Source organism: Triticum aestivum, chromosome 3A (assembly GCF_018294505.1).
Source record: "Triticum aestivum cultivar Chinese Spring chromosome 3A, IWGSC CS RefSeq v2.1, whole genome shotgun sequence".
Taxonomy (NCBI): domain Eukaryota; kingdom Viridiplantae; phylum Streptophyta; class Magnoliopsida; order Poales; family Poaceae; genus Triticum; species Triticum aestivum.
Genome location: NC_057800.1, coordinates 66,537,607 through 66,547,929, shown reverse-complemented (window position 1 = coordinate 66,547,929; position 10,323 = coordinate 66,537,607). Strand labels below are relative to the sequence as shown.

The window sequence follows — 10,323 nt, the reverse complement described above, 5'->3', positions numbered from 1 at the left end:
CCTTGGCTGCTTAAGGCTAGCCATGACAATAGGACTGGAGGATTTGTCATAAAGGCTTACAATTCAGAGCATGTTTGCCAGAAGAAATGGAAACTAAAAGATTTGTCAGCTAAATTCTTGTGCAACTTTTTCATAGATGAGTTTAGAGATGACCAGAAGATGTCACTTGGCACATTTTCAAGAAAATGCACTAGTGAGTTCAATTGCACCCCTAACAGATGGAAGTTAGCAAGGGCTAGAAAGCAAGCACTTAATCAAATCCATGGTGATGAGGAGGAGCAGTTCAGTAGGTTAAGGGATTATGGGCATGAATTAAGGACCAAAAATCCTGGGTCTACATTTCTGGTTACTACTGAACTTGTCAAGGATACCAAGTTTCCATTGGGCAGGAAGTGTTTGAAAACATTGTATTGGTCTTATGATGCATGCAAAAGAGGGTGGCTAAAGGGCTGCAGGCCAATTATATTCATTGATGGCTGTCATATGAAAACAAGGTTCAAAGGAGTGCTGCTTAGTGCTGTAGGTATTGATCCTAATGACTGCATTTTCCCAATTGCAATGGGTTGGGTGGAAGTAGAATGCACTGGTTCATGGGAGTGGTTTCTGACAAGTTTGAAAGATCATCTAAATATCATTAACACTGCTCCCTACACAATTATGAGTGACAAGCATAAGGGTTTAATAAATGTTGTGTAGAAAGTTTGGCCTGATGCAGAACATAGGTTTTGTGTGAGGCACATCTACCAGAACTTCAATGAGAAGCACAAAGGGGAGGTTCTGAAGCAAGACCTGTGGGCCATTGCAAGATCACCTAACAAAGTTAAGTGGAGAGAAAATTGTAAGAAGATGGATGATCACTACCCAGCTGCATTTCATTGGACTGAAAGGCTGGAACCAAAGACTTGGTGCAAAGCATTTTTCAGTGAATTTCCAAAATGTGATATTCTGCTCAACAATAACTCTGAAGTGTTTAACAGGTGAATTACTTGTCAAATTTGGTTTTTAACTATGTGCTTTGAACATATCAGTAGTACTTTATACACATCACACATAACTATGACTGCATTCTTCCACTCTTTGTGCAGCTACATCCTTGATGGCAGAGAGATGCCAGTGCTTAGTATGCTTGAATACATATTTTACAAGATCATGCACAGGCTAGTGAGTAAGCAGAGAGAAGCTATAGAAAAGTGGACTCACCAGAGGATATGCCCTAAGATCAAGAAGAAATTGGACAAGAATACTGAGTTTGCTGCAAATTGCCATGTATCAGAAGCTGGCCAGCAGATCTTTAAAGTTCAGTCAGGTAATTCCAGCTACACAGTGAACCTTTGCTTGCACACTTGTGATTGCAGGAGATGGCAGTTAGGGGGAGTACCCTGTGGGCATGTTGTAGCTTGTTGCAGGGAGGAGAGAATTGATCCTCAGACAATTGTTCATGAATGCTATACTGTTGAAACATATCTCAAGGCATATGGGTACACTCTAGTCCCTCTAGGAGACCCAAAGGAGTGGGAGAAACAGAATGGATATAAGATATTTCCACCTGTCTTCACTAAAAAGTTGGGGAGGCCCAAGAAGAACAGGAAGCAGAGACCAGAGGAGAAGATCAGAAATGGTATCAGGGTTTTGAATAGAAAAGGTCTTACAATGCATTGCTCAATTTGTGGTAGAGCTGATCACAACAGAAAAAGGTCACTACACATGGCAGGAAACTAACATCCAGGAGGGTGTAGAAGAGGTTGATGAAAACTATGATGACCCATCTTTTCTCCAGGTAATTTCAGTGTTCAACTTATATGCTGAACTTACCTGAACTCTAACTGAACCTAACTGTATTTGAACCCTAACTGAACTTAGCTGAACCTAACTGTATTTAACTGAACTTAACTGAACCTAACTGAATTTAAATGACTCTAACTGAGTTTTGTGCTTTGCGGAACATCTTCCCTAGCCACCCAGATCCTAGGCTGGAACCCAACTGAGTCACCAACCAGTATGGTGTACAACATGGCTCAAAGAGAGACTGCAAGAAGAGGTGCTGAAAGGGTTCATGTGCCACTGCCTGAGCTTTCTTCATTTGTTGTTGCTGCTGGTGCTTCCATGCCTCAGCCAAGAGTGACTACAGAAATGCACATAGGGAGGCAAACAAGGGCAAGCACACAAGCTAAAAACAATGCAACTGCAGCTGGTAGGGGAAGAGGAAGGAAAAGAGCAAGAAATTCAGATGTTGCTGCTGCTGGAGGAAGAGGAGCAAGTGCAACCGCAGGGAGAGGCAGAGGAGCAAATGCAAATGGAGGGAGAGGAAGAGGAGCAAGTGCAACTGGAGGGAGAGGAAGAGGAGCAAGTGCAACTGCAGGGAGAGGCAGAGGAGTTAATGCTATTGGAGGGAGAGGGAGAGGAGCAAGTGCCACTGGAGGGAGAGGCAGAGGAGCAAATGCAGATGACCAAGTTCCAACTGGAGGGAGAGGCAAGGAGCACCAAATGCAAATGCATATGCTTGGAGAGGAGGAGCACCAGATGCAAGTGCTTGGCCAGAAGGAGCAGCAAATGCAACTGCTTGGGCAGGAGGAGAAGTTCCATTTGTAGGTAGAGGAACATCAAATGTTCCATATTCGGGATGGAGATGGCTACTGTTTGGAGATCAGAGGACAGTTCCTGATCTCAATGCTCCTGCTGATGATTTCATGGCACCACATCAGTGATTGTGTGCCAGTTGGTGGTAGTGATTGCCTACCATTCTTTTTTGTTAAGCAAACAGTGGCTTAAATTGCCTGTTTTTTGATGGAAAACTGTGGCTCACAATGGCATTCATTGCCCTTTTTTGTAACTAACTTATATGATGCATGGATGTGTTACTTATGGATGGCTTAAATTGCCACTGATTCAGTTAAGTTATATGATGCATGGATGTGCTGCTTATTATTCATGCATGTGTTACTGAACTGAAGATGCAGTTAACTACAGATGCAGTTAACTGAAAATGCAGATAACTGTAGATGCAGTTAACTAAAAATGCAGATAACTGCAAATCCAGATAAAATGCAGATATGCAGTTAAATGAAGAAGCAGATAGATTTCAATAATTAGTAACCTAAATGATTGTGAAAAAATTCAAAATTTGTAAAAAAATGGTGTGCCTGGGGCTCGAACCAAGGACCTGTTGTTACAAACGCTGAGAACAATGCCAGTAGAATAGTAGTAGTGATTTCTTAGGTTGTATGTAACTAGGTAGTTATTATGTGCCCTCGTTTCGTCTGCCCGTTCGGTTTCCAGCCCTTTAAGACCACCCACCGCTGAACTCGCCCACTCAACCAGCTCCACTCCCCTGCCCACTCCACCCATGTCTCTTCGGTCTCGCCGCTCCACCAACTTCCACGCCCCGCATTGAAACCCTCGCTCGCCGTCGAGCTCAACGCCGCCGCCGATGCCATGGACAACACTCAGATCTAAGGGAGATCGCGTGCTGGTTCCCCAACATCGGCATGATGCGCCATCACACCCGCGGCCTCATCAAGATCATGACGGACGACGAGAAGCGGCGGGCAATGCCCCCCGGGCCGGGGGTTGCACCTCCGCTGATCCTCCGCTTCGCGATGATGGAGACGCGCTCCGATGACCCGAGGCAGTGCGCGAGGTGGTGGATGTATCGCTCCGCCACCACGCCCTCGCCGCACCCGGATCCGTTCCGCGTCACGTCCAGGGCGCAGAGCGTGCGCGACGTCGTCCTGGCCCTCCCCGCGTCAGTGAACACCGCCTACTGGGATAGATTCCAGCCCGAGCTCCTCGTCCACGATGACATCTCGAATGCGGACTCGTCCAACGATGACGACTCCGAGTACTGCAAGGTCGACTCCGACAACGACTCTGGCTACAGGGGGGACACTGGCACTTCTTCCGAGGAGGAGGAGATAGAGGTCGTCGTCCTGTCAGATGATGAGCCAGAGATCCAGATGGTGGTGCCCGTCGTCGACCCCAGGGAGGATGGTCACAGGGCTCGTCCAATCGAAGTGGACCTGCTTCCAGACGTGCTCGACATCGTCAAGCAAGAGTTGCTGGAGGAGGTAGCGCAGGACGCGGTGGCGGAGCCGGCCAGGATCAGCGACAAGGCTGTGAAGAGGTCTTCTGCAGGGGAGGTGTGCCGCTCCGAACGTCTCAAACGCCTGAAGATGTGAAGAAGAACGAAGGAAGACTGAAGAAGAAGAAGATGAAGTAGTTAGGTATGCTGCTTATAAGTTCAGCATATAAGTTAGAACTATTTTGCGTTTAGTTAAGTTAGGTGTGCTGTTTATAGATTCAGCACATAAGTTATTTGTAATGCTGCTATGGGAACTGCTGCAAGTTTATGCAAGGTTATCGTTGAACTGCTATGCTATGATGTTAGGGTGATGATATGCTGCAATGTTGCTATTTTGGTCATGTTGCTTCAATTTGGTTACAATGTTGCTGCTGTTGTACTCCCTCCGTTCCTAAATACTTGTCTTTCTAGTCATTTCAACAAGTGACTACATACGGAGCAAAATGAGTGAATCTACACTCTAAAATATGTCTACATACATCCGTATGTAGTAGGCATTTGAAATGTCTAGAAAGACAAATATTTAGGAACGGAGGGAGTAGTTGCCATGCTGCTGTGTTTTGCCATGCTCCTGACTTTGCCATGCTGCAGTACAAATGTGCCGTGGATAGCATGTGCTGTGCTGTTGTGTCCAAAATTAGCATAAATTTAATACTATAGATTCAGCAGATACTTAATCTGTACTAATGCATCTCTCTTTAGGTCAAAATCATATTCAGTTTACTATTCAGTTAGTACTACTGCATCTCTCTTTAGTTTACTGAATCTTTAGTAACACTGTCAAAAAATTAGTTTACTGAATATTCAGTAACACTGTCAAAATATCCAGTTTACTAATCTTCAGTAACACTGTCAAAAATTTAGTTTACTGAATATTCACTAACACTGTCAAAAAATCAGTTTACTGAATCTTCAGTAACACTATCAATAATTCAGTTTTCTGAATCTTCAGTAACACTGTCAAAAATTCAGTTATGTAATAACACCTTCAAACAACATAACTTGGGCAGTGATAAAAATTCAGTTAACTAGAGGCAGTCATACAAATTCAGTGCCTTACAGGATAGTGGCATACAAATCAACCAAGTTCACTAAAGGAGTGCAAGCAGTTAATAGCTACTATTTAAGGCAACATTACATCAACAATGAATTACTCAAATTCATCTAAGATCTCCTTCACCCTCCTTATCTTGCTCTTGGTTTCCTCCTTGTGCCTGAACAAATCACCAATCATGTACTCTAGTTTCTTCTCCTTTTTCAGCTCATCCCTCTGGGACAACACTTTGTCCATCTCTTCCTTCATCTTCTCCATCTGTTGCTTCATCTCATCCCTCTCTTTCTCTGCCTTAGCCCTCACAACTTGATGAATGCTAGTGCTAGATTTAGCAGACAGCTTCTTCTTCTCAAGCTCTTGCTTTAGGTCAGAAACAACAAGTCTTGCATTTCTCAACTCAGTAATTGCCCGCTCCTTGTCAGCCACCATCTTAGCAAAATCCAGTTTAAAAAACCTCAGTTCTTTTTCCATCTTTTCTTTCTCTCTCACAACCCTAAGATTTTTCTTCAGCAAGATGTAAATTCTCACTGATCCTTAGCTTGTTCTCATCATCATACATGCCCCAAACCCTAGCTAAACTCATCTTGAGAGTGGCAGGCCATTCAGGGTCAATCCACTCCACAAACTTGCATTTTGGTATTTCCTACAAAATAAGAAAGAACACAACTTTACATACATGAAGAAGTTTGGGTTCAGTTAAATCACCAACAATATGCTCTTAAGTTCAGTTAAGTTCAATTAAGTTCAGTTAGTTCATTTAAATTTAGTTAACTACACAAACAAGATGCTGTTAACTGAAAAATTCAGTTAAGTTCAGATCAGTTCAGTAAAGTCAGTTAAGTTCAGTTAAGTCAGTTAACTCAGTAAAGTTCATTTATGTTGAGTTAAGGTCAGTTAAGTTAGTTCACTTAAATTCAGCTAAGTACACAAACAAGATGCTGTTAATTGTAAACAATTCAATTAAATTAACAAACAACATGTTGTTCCAAGTTTGATTGAACTGTAGATCTACTAACCTTTTGTGCACAAGCTAGATACCTCCTTCCACTATCAACTGATTCAAAGGAAACAAGCTTCTCATAGACACACTGGTGTTCACATCTAGCTGGAAGATCTGGAGCAAGTCCTGTCCACTCAAAGCAAAAAATGGTGGCAGGAGCAGGAGCCTACAACACAATATTTTCAGAAACCCCCCTTCTTGCCCAAACCCTAACTGGCAGAGTCATAGTAGATCTACTCACCTCACTTGTGACAGAGTAGCCATCGGACGACGAGCTGGAACCTTCACTCCAAGAAACCATGGCGGAGAGCTGGAGGCTGCGGCGAGCTGGCGTCTGCGGCGAGCTGGAGCAGGGAAGGAAGCGAGGGAGCAGAGAAGTGAGCGGAGGGTGAGCTGCCGACAAAGTAGAATATTCCAACGAATATACCAACACAGGTTCTCACATTTGTGATGAAGTGCGGGTTGATAAGCAAATAAGGCAGGGGGCTATGTGCAAAATGCAACGCGTTGACCAGCCAGGCCACTTGGCATCCACTTGTCGAGCTGTGAGTGGCTGTGGACTGAATTTGCACCTCCAATGCAAGTTCAGGGATGAAATAATCTACTTTTGCAAGTACAAGGACTAAACCATCACCTGACATGCAAGTATAAGGACCTGGGGTGCTATTACCTCCAAATTGAACTAAGTTCACTATAACAAAATGGCAAAAGAAACATATTGCATGCAACATATAGAAAAAAGACTATCAATGGAAATCAATATAGCGACAAATTACTGGAATGTATTATCCATATAATGCAACATCGGAATGGCCACAAGTCTGCAACATTTTTCTTACACAATACAACATCATGCAAACCAATAACCCAACAATTCAGTGAAAGCAAAACTTTGTTTATCATGGAGTTACCCTTTTTGTCTCAAATATATCTTAACATTTATACTCTTCTTACTGGCCACCAGGGACCCATGTCAGTATGGATAATTGCAACGTTGTTATTGGTGCTAGAGTCCAGGAGGTACATACATAGTTAGTAGGGGGTTTGCTCTGTAGATATGCACTTTTATGTTGTCCTCGAAGAGGATCTCGAAGATGCATACGTCAAACTTCTCCATATGATTATGGAGAGAAAACTTGCTCCACCCACTACTAAAAGCACCAGTAGAACGTTGGCTGCAATAGACATAGCTAACTTCCCAAGCCACTCCTTGTGGGTCCCAGAGAGTCAACTTCTTGCTTGTGTGGCGAAGATACTCCCTAACAAATCTAGATGGAATAACCTACAAGACAAGGAAATATTTAGGAAAAATGGTAATTTACATTACAGTGACATCAGACCTTCATTGTCAGAAAGACCATTCAGGGATGAGTACTAATTCTTTTCTCAACACAATGCATTTACAAGTGGATGGTTTTCGAAGATGGCTATTAGTCGACAAAGTGGTATATTAGAAATAAGAAAAAAAGTGAATATACAATTATGTGGCATCACTAAGGGTTAGACGATTGAAAGAATTTAAAACATAATTGTTTCTCTGATATGAGGTTAATTTATTCAACCTTGGTTTTGCCAGTTTACTACAATGACATGGTCTTATTTCTAGGTGTTGAGCAAGGAAATGGTTTACATCTAGATTATTTGGAAAAACGATTATCTATTATATTTGTACATGTAACTTGGATCATTAAATCTTGTGCAGTGACAAATTAGATACTTTATTAGTTGGGTTATCTCATCATCCATGTTAATTTCACAAGCAAAGATTAGTCATAAAGATGCAACCATAGGCCGAAAACACTGAATTGGCACATAACTTTTTGAACCAAAAAAAAATCAAGGAAACTATGTTTAGATAAATGGTCTTGTTTGATATGTTTAGAATATTGACAATTCCTTTTAGCACAAAATTTAGATTTCTTGTTTACGTCCACCATGCACTAAGTTGCCTTGCCGTAGTTATTATTTGTTTGTCTTGTTTCCACTTTTATATCAAGATATTGTACTATAAACTATTTAAGCCAAAGTTTCTTTCCGGGAAAAGTTCCGACCTACTCATCAATAGACATGGCAGTACATTAGAAGTAACAACAATTGCAACCAGGCCTGTACGCCATCTAGCGACGGTTACGAGCAATGGAACGAGCCGAAGGCGCACTATCGTCATTGTCCCTCCCTTACCGGAGATGGACAAGCCTTGTTATAGTAAGTAGACAATCAGAAAGTGTTCATGCTAAGACCACACATAACTAGTGCAGCAGAATAGCAACCTCGCCGATGAAGAGAAACTTAGATCGAAAGAATCCAGCCTATAGACGCACGAACACAGACAGATGTAGACCGGATCCAAGTAGATCCACCGAAGACAAACGCCGACCGAATCCAGCAGGATCCGCCGACGCACCATTGGTACGAGAGCTATGTGAGGAGAACCTTATTCCATCTTCAAAAAGTCGTTGCCGCCGCCTCGCCTTTCTAAACAGGATACAATCACACAAACTCTCCTTTGGTTTGGAGGAATTTTGTAGGATTTTCATAGGATAGGATTTCTATAGGAAAAATTCCTTCAGAGCTCTTTGATTTGTAGGAATGAAATCCTATTCCTATGGAGGAATTCTTCCTATCCTCCATATTTCATAGGAAAATAAACATTAGCCTAGACTCAATGGAAAAAATCCTATGGTGTGAATCAAAGGGCATCTCTTTTTCTATTCCTATGCATAGGATTTGAGATGCATGTCATCTCATTTCCTATGACTTTCATATTCCTATGATTTTTCAATCCTATGAACCAAAGGAGGCCGTTAACGGACAAAAAAAACCACATAAAAACATCATATGTTCCGACAATATCAATTTCTTCCTATTGTTTTCTCAACATAGACATGCGCCCTCGCGTTCTAGTAGCAACGGTAAAACACATACGCACGCACACGTTCAACAGTACGATGCAATTCTTCGGCGATTTATTACACAAAAGGTAGCACACACTTCCTACAGTGTTTCACGGAACCACGAATACTGGTGCACGGAGCAGAACGTCATCAAACTTTAGGGAAATGCACATACGGTACACGGTGCCAACTGCCAAGCATCACCGATCTTGAGTCAGTCAGTCGTCCTTGTTGTTGTGCTGGAGCCTGAGCGCGAAGGCCTGGAGCGAGAGGAGCACCTTCTTGAGCCGCTCCCTGGTCACGGCGTCGATGAGGTTGCCCTCGCCGTCGAACTTGGGCGGCTCCGCGAACGCTCTGATGTGGAGCTCCGGCTTGTTGATGAAGTGGAGGTCGAGGAAGATCCCGACCTGGCGGAGGTGGAGCGACGCCCTGGCCCCGCCGAAGTCGCCCCCCGCGCACACGATCGCCGCCGCCCTGTCCGCCCAGCAGTTGTTGCCCCTGGACGCCCAGTCCAGCGCGTTCTTGAGGGACGCCGTGACCGAGTAGTTGTACTCGGGTGAGGCGAAGAGGAAGCAGTCGGCGGCGCGGACCCTGTCGCGGAGCGCCTCGACGGCCGGCGGGAAGCCCTCGCCGCCGTCGGTCTCCAGGTCCGGGTTGGCCATGGGCAGGCCGGAGATGTCCACGTGGTCGATGCGCAGCCCCGGGATGGACTCCTCGCACAGCTCCTCGGCTAGATAGGTCATGCAAATTCAGTTGCACTCAGCAGTGCAAAATAACCAAGGGAGCTAAGCAACTATATAATGGTGATTGGTGATGGATTGTGCGTACCGGCGCGGATGAGGCCGCGGTGCCACGAGTCCTTGCGGAGGGAGCCGCAGAAGGCCGCCACGCGGAGGGTGGGCTTCGCCGCCGTCGACACCGTCACGGAATCCATGATTCTTCCTCGGTCCTGGGTCGCCGTGACACTGAGTCCCTCGGCCGAGAGTGGAGTAGCTTTGAGTACTGATCGATGTGGAGCTCAGCTCAGGTGCTTGATGTCTTGTCCCGGAGGAGACGGAATAAATAGATGACTCGTTGGTCTCAGCCAGGTCATCGTGAACGTCAGACGTTGGATAAATTTTACTAACCCAAATTAAGAAGAGTATCTGCACTGCACTACTAGTGGTGGAGCGTCATCGATGGCATCATACTTGCGATCATTAGCAGCCTAAATAATCTACTGACAATATACTACTCCCTCCATTTCACAATGTAGTGCTTTCTTTGTCCCTGTGCTTCAACTTTGACCGTAAATTTA

General features: G+C 44.2%; 1 protein-coding gene across 1 annotated transcript; it reads right to left on the bottom strand.

Moving 5' to 3' along the window:
* Positions 1 to 8,973: 8,973 nt before the first annotated feature.
* Positions 8,974 to 10,088, bottom strand: LOC123057941 (probable NADPH:quinone oxidoreductase 1). The gene is made up of 2 exons (XM_044480800.1): positions 9,855 to 10,088; positions 8,974 to 9,756 (listed from the first exon to the last, which is right to left on the bottom strand). The coding sequence occupies exons 1-2, from the start codon at positions 9,958 to 9,960 to the stop codon at positions 9,245 to 9,247; spliced, it is 618 nt and encodes a 205-aa protein (XP_044336735.1). The 5' UTR covers positions 9,961 to 10,088; the 3' UTR covers positions 8,974 to 9,244.
* Positions 10,089 to 10,323: the final 235 nt, after the last annotated feature.

Excerpts from the sequence above, each read along its gene's own strand:
- LOC123057941 (XM_044480800.1), bottom strand. The coding sequence starts at position 9,960 with ATGGATTCCGTGACGGTGTCGACGGCGGCGAAGCCCACCCTCCGCGTG. Across the intron at positions 9,757-9,854 it reads CCGCGGCCTCATCCGCGCCG|CCGAGGAGCTGTGCGAGGAG; the intron begins GTACGCACAATC and ends TGACCTATCTAG.